Source organism: Thalia democratica, chromosome 8, assembly GCF_965202585.1.
Source record: "Thalia democratica chromosome 8, ktThaDemo2.hap1.1, whole genome shotgun sequence".
Taxonomy (NCBI): Eukaryota; Metazoa; Chordata; class Thaliacea; order Salpida; family Salpidae; genus Thalia; species Thalia democratica.
In genome coordinates, this window is record NC_139172.1 from 51,780,421 (window position 1) to 51,794,119 (window position 13,699).

General features: G+C 25.1%; 1 protein-coding gene across 1 annotated transcript; it reads right to left on the minus strand.

Moving 5' to 3' along the window:
• Positions 1–4,896: 4,896 nt before the first annotated feature.
• LOC145842698 (transducin-like enhancer protein 4) lies at positions 4,897–9,696 on the minus strand. The gene is made up of 6 exons (XM_082950174.1): positions 9,574–9,696; positions 7,926–8,117; positions 7,378–7,505; positions 6,977–7,165; positions 5,540–5,720; positions 4,897–5,186 (listed from the first exon to the last, which is right to left on the minus strand). Exons 1-6 carry the CDS (start codon positions 9,694–9,696, stop codon positions 5,076–5,078), a joined length of 924 nt encoding a protein of 307 aa, XP_082806300.1. The 3' UTR covers positions 4,897–5,075.
• Between the last annotated feature and the right edge of the window lie 4,003 nt (positions 9,697–13,699).

The following is a 13,699-nucleotide window of genomic DNA, read 5'->3' on the forward strand; positions in this document are numbered from 1 at the left end:
TGAACTGTATTTTTATAATATATATTATTTATTACTAGTAATTTTTTGCTTCAAAGACCAGTGAACCTTGAATTCATATATGTGCACTTATAGCTTTTAACTATTAAAATAAAACTAAGAAAATTCTTAATCGACTTAGAATTGTATATCTTTTCAAAACATTCAATACATAGCATTAAAACTCAAAAAATAAATCATTTTGTTGAAAAAATATATTTTCTACAACAGTTATGTAATGCTCGGATTTATTTACATTACACATCTGCTAAACATACTTTTTCTAAACTTACGTATAAAAGGTAGTGTACTTTTCCAGCTATATAAATCTAAGTTGTGTAAATTGGATGCTTCATTAACTATTTAAATAAAAACAAATTTGGTTTAAATTAAAACTTAGTTCATTTATTTATAGCTTAGATGTTTTTTAAGCTGTATAGCTCTATAAATAAGAAAATACATTCTTCTGGTGTGTTCAAAGTTCATTAAGACCAAAGTAACAAATACTTAAAAGCTAAATAAAATTAAGCAGTATATTTTTTCTCAAGTCACTAAAGCTCTCAAATGTAGTTGAGTTTTTTCTAAAGTAAAACAAACTCTTGTTTAGTATTTACTATAAATAACGGTAAAGCTTATTTAAGAGTAATTATTGCGGTTTTTTGAATATATGTTTTTTAATATTAAAATTTATTGCTACAACTTTAGATAGATTACCATATTTTTGATTTTTGTGTGAGCTAATAATCATTTGTATGACTGTTAGTAACTAAAAAAAAAATTATTAAGTATTTTGCAAAACAAAGGTTATGATTAAAATACTGTACTTTTTTTTAATACATTTAATTTTTAACAAGGAACAGCTAAACCTAATAGTTTAAGTAAACTTTTTTTACATTGTATTTCATTTTTTTTTTGCTGAAATAAAACATTGTGCCTACACTATAATTTTAGGCTTTCACGACTTTATATAAACAGAAGTATTTATAAAAACTGCTTGGTCTAATATGGTTCTGTTAAATATCTACTAAAGTTACTGAAGTGAAAAATTCTTTAAAGCTCCAAATAACTTATGTTAGATAAAAGAAAAAACTTATTGTTGAACGTAACGCATGCGCTCAGGATTAACTAAGATACTAGCAAAATAAACTCCTTTACAATAAGATGTAGATAAATAAATTTAGAATGATTTTTCTTAAAAATTGTTTATTAATCTCCTGATCCAGTAACTATCTATTTATCATCAGATATTTTGAAATATCACAAAGAACTAATGAACTTAGTTTAATTTAAAAAACATTACTGTTTATTTAAAATTCGAGTTGAAATATAATGGTTTTTTTTTATGGTAAAATATAATATCCTTACTTAAAAAAATCTTTTGCAGATCCAATTTTAAGTAATAGCTTATGTTATAAGAAAAATTTTCATGCTTTATGGCATTCGATTTGAGGTAATTAGCAGGTATACAAACTTCAACTTCTCTTATTTTAAAAGTGCTTAAATGTTTAATGGGTTACTACTTATAAACGAGTTTGTTAAATGTTTTTCGGCAGTATATTTATAATAAAGAAAAAGTTGCAAAGTTGTTTAATAAGTTATGACTTTTAAGTAGAAGAATTTAATGTTATAAAAATCAAACTAATTATCAATTGATCTTTAAATATTCTTAACATGTTATAAATTTATCTATTACAAGTTTGAACTGATATAAATTTTTTAATAGCACAAGATAAAAAAAATTCTTCTGTAAGGTAAAATTAAATGAAATATCTTTTAATTATACTTTTAGAATATTTATGTTACATAAGTAGTGTTATTTTGAAAAAAGAAAAGTCTATTTGTAAATTCTAAGGGCCTTTGAATTCTAAAACCTTTCAATTGTTTTAGCTTTGCACAAATAAAATTTTGTTTGACCGGTTATTGATTATAGAAGAGAAGTCAAAATGATTAAAAGCTAATTAAATTAAAGGTACTAATTGATAAATAAAATGAATTTTTTATGGTCATGCTTTTTAAGTAGCAAGTAAATCGACACACTAGTTTATAATGAGCATTTATAACATACTACTTTTAAATATACCGAAATAAATAAAAACTGATCAGAAGAATTACAAAAATTTCAATCTTATAACTTAAAAAAATAATTTTGCACTATAATAAACCCCGCACATTTATAAGTTTAAAAACTAAAACGTTAAATTTCAAGTTATCTATATAAACAAAAAGTGTTAACTAGTCATAAAAGTTCTTGAAAAGCCAATTAATCTAGAACTTTTATTACCTTTTCTTTGGTTCATTTAAGTTTTAGTAAACCATTTAACTTTTCTAATTTACAAAATTTTCTAAAACTTTAAAAGTTAAATAGTATTCTTTAATTAAAAAATAATCAACTAAATTGTCAAACATAGATAAGTTAGGAAAATAACTACTATGATAAGTTTTTATCTTTTTGTTAATCTCTACTGGCATTACCTTTTTGTAAATGTTAAGGCTTAAAATAAACCTACAAAAAAACGGTTTTGTTCTCAGTGTTTATTAAAAAGTTGGGAAGCTAATATATACAGAAAAATATTTAAAGTTATCTGTAAAATGTTATAATACGTCACAACGCAATCCAAGTTTTTTTAAATGTTGTCAGCGTTACTGGTTATTTGCAACTTTTAAATATATAACAGATATTGCTTAAAAACATATAAAAAACAAATAAAATTAAACAATATAATGTTTTTTATCAATAAATGTAACTAGCGAATAAAAACAACAATAAGTTATAAACTTAAAAGTTTAGGTTATAACATTTTTACAACTACTATATCTATATGTAATTAATATTTCAAATATAATAAACTGTTGCTTAAGTATACCTTTTAAAAACAGCATACATATTTTTGGTGCATGGTTTTCTAAATTTTTTCCCTTTATAAAAAGTTTGGGTTTTAAGGGCCAACAGATAGTAAGGCAACAAAAAATATAATAGCTTATAAGCAACAGCTTTAGTTTCGATTGTTTTTGAAATTTCTTCAAAGTGAGTGACTAAAAAAATGAATCATTAAAAAAATCTAAATAAACATTAAAACTGTTTTACAAAAACTTCCTATCTGACCAAAACGTTTTATGACGTCAATAATGTCAAAAAATTAGGTTAGTGGTGTGAGATTTCCAAAAAAAAATGTTAAAGCCACGAAAGTCTGTTTTTTTTTTTTTATTATTTTAAATTTCCTTTTGTCATTGCAATGTTTGCTTTTAAATTATAAGATTTTTAAATATATACTAAAAATATCAAGCAACGTTTTTGTTTTACACATCTACGTTACTTACAGTTGAAGTATACATTAAACAAGAAGTACAATACAAAACAACAAGCATTAAAACTGCTTAACAAAAAAACCTATCTCACTAAAAGCTTTTATTACATCATAAAATTCAAAAAACTGCGGTTTTTGGTGTAAGAAAAGCAAAAAAAAATCCTATAAAATAAAACAAATTTAGAACCACTAAACTATGTTTTTACAACACAAGCCTCACTTGCCCTTTTAAACTAAAAAAAATGCTTTTAAAAAGAAAATTTAATGTTTTCAAAGTATACATAGTGTTGGTATTTTTATTCACATTGAGACAAATGAAAATAAATGTTTTAATTTTTTTTCCAACTGAATGCATCAATGTTCTTTAAACATCAATAATTGATAAGTAAAGTAATTAAAACAATTACTATCTATACTTCCTTACAAGCACTTTAAAATATTTCTATCAGTAATATTACTTTTGTATGATTTTACCTCCCAAGTAGTAAGTTATATATATGTACCATCAAAATTACAAGTAGTTATTGGCTTCCGAGATCATTGAACCTTGTTAAATACTATAACAACAAACCAAATGTATGTTGCTATGGTATTTAACCTTTTATATATAAACCGTAATGTTTCACTAGAGCGGGGGTCAGCAGCCTTTTGCAGCTTGCGGGCAAACTTTCCTAGGAAAAATGCTCGAGGACCGCATTTATTTATATAAATTTCTAAGAATCAGTTTAATAACATTATTTAAGAGCCTATTACACTATTTTTTTATAAAAAAGTATACTTTTAGCTGAAAAGGAGCTCGCGGGCCGCAGTTGGCCGACCTTTGAACTAAAATAAAAAGCAAGCTAGTAAATTCTTTATCAATCTGTATAAAATTAAGTTCAATAGTAATTAAAAGCAAAGTTTTTTAATCAATAAATTTAAAATGAAAACTAGTCAAACTATTTTACGTTATTTTTAGATTTTTGTAAATTAGTTTTCATCAAAATAAGATTAGACTTTAGGTTTAGATTGCAACGATGTTGAATTTTTAATAAGATTACTTACTACATATTCTTTTATGAGAACTTAGAGAGTTGTAAATATAAAATTATAATTTAAATTTAGTTTCACAACTTTGAAACTTTGTTATTCATAAAAACAATTAGCCAGTTTTACGGTATAAAGTTTTATTTTGAATAAACATATGATTTATTATTGTAACAGCTTATATAATAGATAAATAAAGCAAGTGTAGTAAAATACAAAAAAAAAATGAAATAAACGACTTAACTTAATACTAATTTCAGTAAGCTTTGCTACTAAAAAAAATCAAACTGTTGTTAATCATATTATCAAAATAGTAAATAAAAAATCTCAGTTCATTTATATTTAAATGATAAAAAAGAAAACAAGAAAAAAAAACAGAAAATCAACTAAAGTTAAATATATATTTTTAAAAACTCATACCTAAAAAACTTAAGTAAAGTATTAATTATAGAATGTAGTTAATGTGATGTAAAACATAAAAAAAAAATTAAATACATTTAAGTGGATGTTGGTATTAAAAGGTTCATAAAAAAAAAATAAAATTCAAGTCAAAATTCAAAGTGTCGAGAGCCTAACTGAAATGTCCTTTTTCTTAAAAAATTTTTAAACCGTGTGAATCAAGTCATTTGATATTCAACAGTTTTCTTCAAATCATGTTTCTTAAAAATAATCTCATACAAACTATCTAGCTCCGAGAAACTCATCTTCATGGAAAGCACTAGATCTAGTGTTTTTAATTAATCGTTTTTATTTGTAACTACATCGATAAACAGTTGCTTTTTTATCTCCGGAACCAGTTACTATGTATTTATCATCTTTTGAAATATCGCAACACAGTACTGACGAACTTTCTTTTAGCTGTAATAAAATTAAATAAATAACTTCTTAAAATGATAAAATTTATCGAAGTTTTTTTTTTATTACAATGAAATATAAAAGAATAATTTTAATAGTTTCTATATAAATTACAAAAGAAACCAAAAAACATACTTGATATTAAGGTTCTTTAAAAGAAAATAAATAAAACAAACTAATTTGCAATTTTTTATAACCATACAAAACAATGAAAATACTTAAATGAGTTTTAATTATTTTGCGACACATTTAATGTAACTTTTAACTTATTTACTGACAAAGTGTATGAAGCTGTTTAAAAAAACGTTTGTTTATTATAAGATTTAATAATGAACAATAAATACAAATAAACGTACATTGAAAATATTTGCACCATAAGGACTTTTCCAACCATTAATCATATTATCTTTACCAGTTGATATAAACCAATCATTGTAATGTGAATATTTTAACGAAAGTACGCAATTTTCATGATATTTTATTTGATACTTTTCATTATTATCTTCATTGTACACCTCTATACTGCTGTTTTCCATTCTATAAATGATAATTAATATGTATTTTTTTTTTGTAAAATTAAAAGTTATTCAAGCTTAGAAATAATAGAGATATTGAAAAATTAGTTCAAAGGAGTTCATATAAAATTTTACTTTATGTATAAAAAAATGTAACAAATAAAAGACCATGTAATATGTAACTTTAGCGCGGAGTGAAACTTTAGCACAGAGTGTTACTTTAGCACGGCGTCACTTTAGCACGGAGTTTATTTTGTATTTTTTTCTTAGCTTAAATCAAATAATTACTGTATTGCTTAAAAATCTAAAAACGAACTACGGAACACAAAAACAAAAAGTTAACAAGCTTTAAATAAAATGTGTAAAAACTAAAACAAAATTAACTTTATAGACTTTATTTACTTGTTTTTTTTATTAAGTTTTAGATGTATAATAAACAATGAACTTGACTGCAAGATCAACAACAACAACATCTGAGATAATCCCACGACCGGTTTCGTCCTAATTAGGACTTATCAGACATGAATAGTCGCGAGAAACCGCTGTTATGATCTAGTCGTAGGATTGTCTCAGATGCTGTTGTTGTTGATCTTGCGGTGAAGTTCATTGTTTATTATCGATAAAATATCTCAACTTTGTTGAAGATGGCCGATATAAATACCTAGTTTTAGAGGAATATATTTTCATACTTTTACTTTAAAGTTTTCGACAAAAAAGTATTGTCATAAAGCTAGCAATAAATACAATCTCTAGAATTGTTAAAATTCTTTTTTTCAAATGCTTTAAATAGGTTTAATCAGGCTAAATTTTGACCTCATAGTAAAAACTTCATTAAATTTTTTTTTTACATTATTTTTAAAAGTGTTAGAATTTTTACAATTATTTGTTTTTTAATTTAATAATATTAGATAATTAAACATTATTTAAATGAACATTTTAAAAGATTGTAATAATTATGTACTAAAGTGTCACTCTGTTCTAAAGTGACGCAGTGCTAAAGTGTCACTCCTCGCTGTGCTAAAGCGTTACTCCGTGCTAAAGTGACGCCGTGTTAAAATGTGACTCCATGCTAAAGTGACGCTGTGCTTTTCTGTCACCTATCCAATTAATACATATGTAACCAAACCAAAAAATACATAAATACCTTACTTTATTTTACATTAAACACTTTTGCAAATAATAATAAGTACATAAGTAATTTTGAAAAGCAACAAAACTTGTTTTATTTTAGTTAACACATAATAACTATCGAAATGAAACAAAAAAAAAAAAACTAACCCAACAGCGATCCAGTTATTTTTAGGTGAATACCCTAATGAGAAAACCTGACTATTTGAATTGATGTGGGAAATTTGTTTGTCTTGACGAATATCCCAACATCTGACAGTGTTGTCCAATCCACCAGTAAACAATTTCATTTCACAAATGTCAATACAAGATGCTCCGTCTGTATGTCCTATGAATTTCCTGTTTGGAGTAATTTTAATAAGATAATTTTGGTCAGTGTTTTTAAATAAATTTATTCGGATGATAAAAATAAATTATGTTGCTTAATAGTTTCAGCTATCTAGTAAAATAGTTATTGGTTTAAATGAGTTTTATAACACTTAAAATATTTATCTGGTATTAATTATAAAGACTACATTTTTGTTTCACAGTACGTTAAGATATTAACTAACTTAATTAGTTTCTGATTATGAATGTCCCACATATTAATGTTACCATCTGAACAACAACTGAAACATATTTTGGAATCCTGAGAAACTGCTAGAGCGTAACAAGCTGCTGAAGGTGATTCCAAGTTTGCCTGAAAGTTTTTAAAATAATAAATTGAAATAAGTTTTGATCATTAGTATTTCTTTAGTCACAATGACACTTCAAAACTAATTTATAAGTTTATTAACAAATTATGCTTTCTAACATATTAAATTGTACTTTTTAAATGTTACTTCTAATTTCTAAAATGTTTAAATTAAACTGCTAAGAAGTTTAGAAAAACAATTTTAAAAGCTTAATAAAATTTTAAGTTTAAGTATTTTGATTGCTATGATTCATTGTTTAATACTGAAGTTGTTTTTAAAACTAGTTTAAACGGTTGTTGGTAAACTTTTATAATAGCCTAAAAAGTAAGATTAGTCGCTTTTATAAACATTTTTCTACTCAATAATATTATAAAGCTAGTGAATTCACAACCAAACTATATAATGTTCAAAAAATGTTTTCATACTTTAAGTTTAGGGGTTCCCCTACAATTGAGATCATACACAGATATCAAAGACGATTCACCGCCAATTAAAAGGGATTTTCCCTCATTTATAACTTTGCAACTTCTTATGTAACTTTCGTCATCAAGACAATTGATATGCATCACTGGTTTTGATATTTCATTGTTTGACCAAGATTGCGAAATATCCCAGTTCTGTATAAAAAATCGACAAGTATGAACTAAAATAAATAAGATTTCAATATTATATTGATAGAATTTGACCCAGATTGCAAAATCCAAAAGTTCTTTACAAAATAATAGTGTTCAATTTGATAATGACTTTAAACTGAATCCTGGTATATGACTCGATAACCGAAAGGTTTTTTCGTACACCAGGTCCGAGAACCAAATATTTTAGCGCTTCTTTTTTTCGTTTAATAAACAATATACGATAAGCAAAATTATTGTTTCAAAGTTTACTTTTATTCATAAGAAATATAGTGAAAAAAATCATACCAATATAGTAATTTTAAACAGTATCTTCATTTTAGCAAAAATGTACGGTTGAAACGTTTCACTTTAAACGTAGCCTACTTTTTTCCGGGTAAAAACATATGTTTTTGGTTATTTATAAACCGCAAAATATGATAATCAGTAATTACCGAGAGAAGCATGATAATTAATTAAAAGGTTTGAGCAAGTTTAGTTAAAAAGACAGGCAAATATTACGGCTGTTAAATAATTTATTTGATAACCACAAACATAATTTGCTTGTTTTTAACCATTTTCTATTCCAACCTTTTGATTTTTTTTTTTAGTTTAAGTTAAGTTAGTACAAGTTTTGTTTAGACTAGCATTGACTGATGATTTCATGCATAAATAAGTTAAAAATAAAATTAATATTAATATTTAAAAATTTAGTTTACAAGACAAAAATTATAAGTAAATTAGTTTTTTTTTTAACTTTAATAAAAAAATATATTAACAGATTATACTTTGCTTCTATTAAAGTTGGCATCATTATATGATTTAAGTTGAAGTGATTAAGTGAAAATTATTTTTTTTTAATAGAAAATAGACTAAAACAGAATAAACTTTTAAAAGGTTAAGTATATATTAGATACATTGTTGTAATTAAAAATTTACTTTGAATACTCTTTTTGGTAGTGGTAATATACCAAAGCCGTTTAATGTTTTCAGAGCTGTTGTCAAAACAATAATTTAAAAAGGCAGTCTAACCACAAGTCTGCATACAAAATAACACATGCCGCTAGTAATTTATCGACCACTAAATCTAGTAATCCGTAGAAAGCCTTATGAGTAGTGTGCTTTATTAAATATTAATTTAAGCTAGATGAGGCTTTGTTAATACAAACACTAAAGTTCAAAAACAAAAAAGTATTAAATGTTTGAATTAGTTTTTTAACCACAATTAAGTGTGATTGGTACTAAAGATTACAAAAGAAGTAGTATAATAAGTGTTCATCTCAGTTGCTTTGATACAAAATTTATTTTTCAAAACACAATAGAACTTATACTACGTAAGCAAAACAAATTTTAAATTAATTTTATAGAATCTACTTTAGCACAGATGTTTTCATTTTTAAATCAAAGTTATTTACTTTACTAAAAACTGTATGTACTTTTTAAACTAGCTATTTCAGCTTACTTTAACGCATCCTTTACCGCCAGTGTACACTAGAGGTCTCTGTTGATCATTTGAACCAATAGCAACAGCGCAAACAATTTGGTCATGCTTGAGTGAACACAATTCGTTTACTTTTTCAGGCATTTCATTCATATAATTGGATGGGTTTCTCACTCTTTTAGGTGTTGCGGAGTTTAATGATGAATAATGATAAATACAAGGTTGTGTTCTGTTGAGCGACAAGTTTCTAGTTATAATAAAAACTACAAATTTTTGACCTCGTTAAATTGAATTACGTTGTTTTAGAGATTATTTACACAATTTGTGTGATTGAATGAAGAGATTGTTTTGTCAGTGACATAATTTAAGGTAATAAATCTTAATACTGTGAACAAAAGGTTAATTGAGCGGGTATACTATCAAAATCCACCCGCGTTCAAAATCCACCCGATCAAAATCCACCCGCATTCAAAATCCACCCGATCAAAATCCACCCGGTTCAAAATCCACCCGATCAAAATCCACCCGGGTCAAAATCCACCCGATCAAAATCCACCCGAGTCAAAATCTACCCGATCAAAATCAACCCGAGTCAAAATCCACCCGATCAAAATCAACCCGGTTCAAAATCCATCCGATCAAAATCCACCCGATCAAAATCCACTCGAGTTAAAATCCACCCGATTAAAATCCACCCGGTTCAAAATCCACCCGGTTCAAAATCCACTCGATCAAAATCAACCCGACTCTAAATCCACCCGGTTCAAAATTCACCCGATCAAAATCCACCCGGTTCAAAATACACCCGATCAAAATCCACCCGGTTCAAAATCCACTCGATCAAAATCAACCCAACTCTAAATCCACCCGTTTCAAAATCCACCCGATCAAAATCCACCCGGTTTAAAATCCACCCGATCAAAATCCACCCGATCAAAATCCACCCGATCAAAATCCACCCGAGTCAAAATCCACCCGATCAAAATTCATCCGAGTTAAAATCTACCCGAGTCAAAATCCTACCGACACAAAATCAACCAAAGTCAAAATCCAACCGAATCGAAACAAGCACCTTGTTTATTTATTTCTTTTTAAATCAAGTATCATTTAAACAAATCTCACCACTCTAAAGTACCAATCTTAAACAAGTTTTATTTAAAAAACACTTATAAAATCTTGTATTTTTGTCCCTTATAAATTGACTTAAGAATATAAAAAATGTACTACAGATTGAACTTATTTTGTGAGGTTTTTTGAGTTGTTATTTGGTATTTTTGCTTATTATAAGGAATTTTTGACAAAAATATTTTTGTTTTTTTGATTACTGAATATAATTTTGAATAGCTACAGCCGGCAAGCAGCTTTTAAAGGTACTGTTGTTTTTGATATAAGTATAACTATAAGAGCTAATAAAAGTTTAACAACGTCAGGATAAATAAATTAAAGTTTTACTATACAAATATGACTATGTTAAAACTTTTAGAAAACTAAAGGATGTGCCAGAAAAAATAATCTTGTATTATCTCAATCACAATTACACGACAATCAATTATAATTTACTGTTTCTAGGTATAAAATTTAATAATTTAGAACTTTTAAGTAATTTTTAAACAAATACGTCACACGATATAATTTTTATAAAAACTGAGTATTACAAGTGAAAGCTACCATTTATAATACAAATTAATCCATTTAATTTAGGGGTCAGCAAACTGCGGCCCTCGAAGTGTAAATATGTGGCCCTCGAGCATGTAAATTTGGTCAAATAAACAAAACAAAATTTAAATTGAAATTTTCAAAAAAGAAAAAGAAATTCTAATAGTTTGTTTTTAAGTTTCTGAATATCATTTAAAAATCATTTATTATGCTTAAGCCTTAGATGTGAAAAAAGACAGATAGTAAATCTAGAAGTTTTTCTTTAAAGTTTAGACTTTACTTTTCCTTTTAAACAACAAAAGCTTACGTACTTGGATAAATTACTTATATAATATTGCAAAGTTTTTTTAATTGGCAATTTTACATGTTTTTAACTTTTAAAAACACGGTGACTGGGTTGAAGTAACTGTTGTACTTTTTTTGTTTCAAAAAGTTGCAACCCGAAAAACTTTAGATAGATTATTAAGGTATTTAAAGGTTTTAAAAGAAAAACTTACACTGTTTAAAATGAAAGTATTAATATTTGTTTATATTTTAACTAGTTTAACAAAATCACTAAAATTTTAAATACGTGATATGCTGTGCATTAAATAAAAAAAGATTTTTTTTAACTACTAAAAAGAAAATACAAATAAAATAATAGAAATTGATTATAAAAAGTGTACATAATGATCTACACCTGTTTTTAATGATCTACACCTTGTAAATAATGATAGAAATAATAATATGACACAAGTTTTTTTAAAAAAATAGTTTTCGACTTTAGAAAAAATATACATTTTAAATATGCCAGGCCTGATCCCTTTAAGTAGATAAACGTGACTAAAACAGATTAAAAACAAAAATTGAATAAAAAACGGCTCGCGGAAAAAATTGAAACATGAAATTTGGCCCGAGATAAACAATTGTCTGCCGACTCTGATTAAATCCAACTGCATCTTCGTTACTTTTAATTACAAAAAAGTAAAAGGCAAACGTTTAAAATTCATTTAGTTTGTGTTTTTTTTAATATAATTTTTTTATGTGAAAGGTCTTAACAAGATATTTATCTATAAAAGTTCTCTTTGTTAAGAAAAGGTCACTAATTTACTTTAGATAGTTACCTTTACTGTATTGCCATTTAAAGATTTTTCAATATTAACTTTAAATTAAATATTTATTAATTTCAGGTTTTATTTGTTAGACAAAATTTTCACGCTTTTAAAGTTAATTTGTCTACTAAACAATTTGTTATAACAATAGTTGTCTTTACCGTTTAAATTCGTTATAACCAATATAAAATTTTGTTTAATTTTAATATTGTTTCATTTTTAATTAAATTACTTAAAATTTCAAGTTTTAACAAATGGACTTTTTTTATATGAAGATTATATTTAAAAAAAATAGTGGTAAATAATAACATTTCCATTTCTATGAATTAAAAAATATCAATTAACAATATAATATTGAACAGTAAATAATAATTTATCTTACTTAATTACAATTTCTATGCAACTTTATATTTATAAAAAAACATAAAACGTTTACAACTAATTAATTAAAAACATGCAGTTATAGCTTTTAACTTAAATTGTCGGAAATTAATTCAAGAAAATTTATCGCATGTAAATTAAAAGTTTTAGATTAGAAAATTTTAAATTTAAAATTTAAACGTTAACCAAAAGAGATTAAATTTTATAAAACCACTCAATTAATCACTTTCAAAACTGGCCTTAACCTATTAATAAAATTAATAATACGATTGTTTAAATTGATACAGTCTGGTACAAAAATTCATAAAAATAACTTATACTTGAATTTAAACTCTCTTGTCTGAAATACATACTTTTTTTTAATGAACCTATGTAAAAATAGAACATTTTAATGATAAATTAAAAATGTTATAAGTTTTTTTTTCGTAATATTTGTTATAAATATAGTGTCATTTCTAAAAAACTCAACTTATTTGTTTACTACTACAATTCTAAAGTATATAATTTCCCTAGCTCAAGTCTAACTACTAACTTTTTTAGTTGCAATTTACAAGCTATTTGAGCAAACTCAATGAATTGTAGAGTCGATATTTGTTTTATGTAAAGGACTTTAGAATTCATAGAAAAATGTTTAGCTTTTTAATTTGTACTATTAGTTAAAAACTAGCAAATTAAGTTGTTATCTAATTAAAAATAACTTATAACTTTAGTTACTTTAGACGAAACAGTTTTTAGTTTTTTCAAAAATAGATGGTTTATAAAAAAAAACATTTAATAAAATAAAATTCAATTAACTTAAACACTTTGAAAAAACGATAATAGCAGCTAAAATTATTGTATAAATTAAAAAAAATAACTAAAAAATATTTGTAACAAAAATTAGATAGAAAACAATAAAATTGTTTTAAAACACTTATTTGTTTCTTACATATTCCTCATTTATATTTTTAGTAAATTAGTTTTCGTATTTTTATATAAAAACTTATGTTCTGTTTTTAAAAATTACTAATAAAAGAAAC

Coding starts and splice junctions, on each gene's coding strand:
- LOC145842698 (XM_082950174.1), bottom strand. CDS start 9,696: ATGCCTGAAAAAGTAAACGAATTGTGTTCACTCAAGCATGACCAAATT. Junction 8,118..9,573: donor GCGGTAAAGGATGCGTTAAA/GTAAGCTGAAAT, acceptor TTTTTTATACAG/AACTGGGATATTTCGCAATC. Junction 7,506..7,925: donor GGGGAACCCCTAAACTTAAA/GTATGAAAACAT, acceptor AAAAACTTTCAG/GCAAACTTGGAATCACCTTC.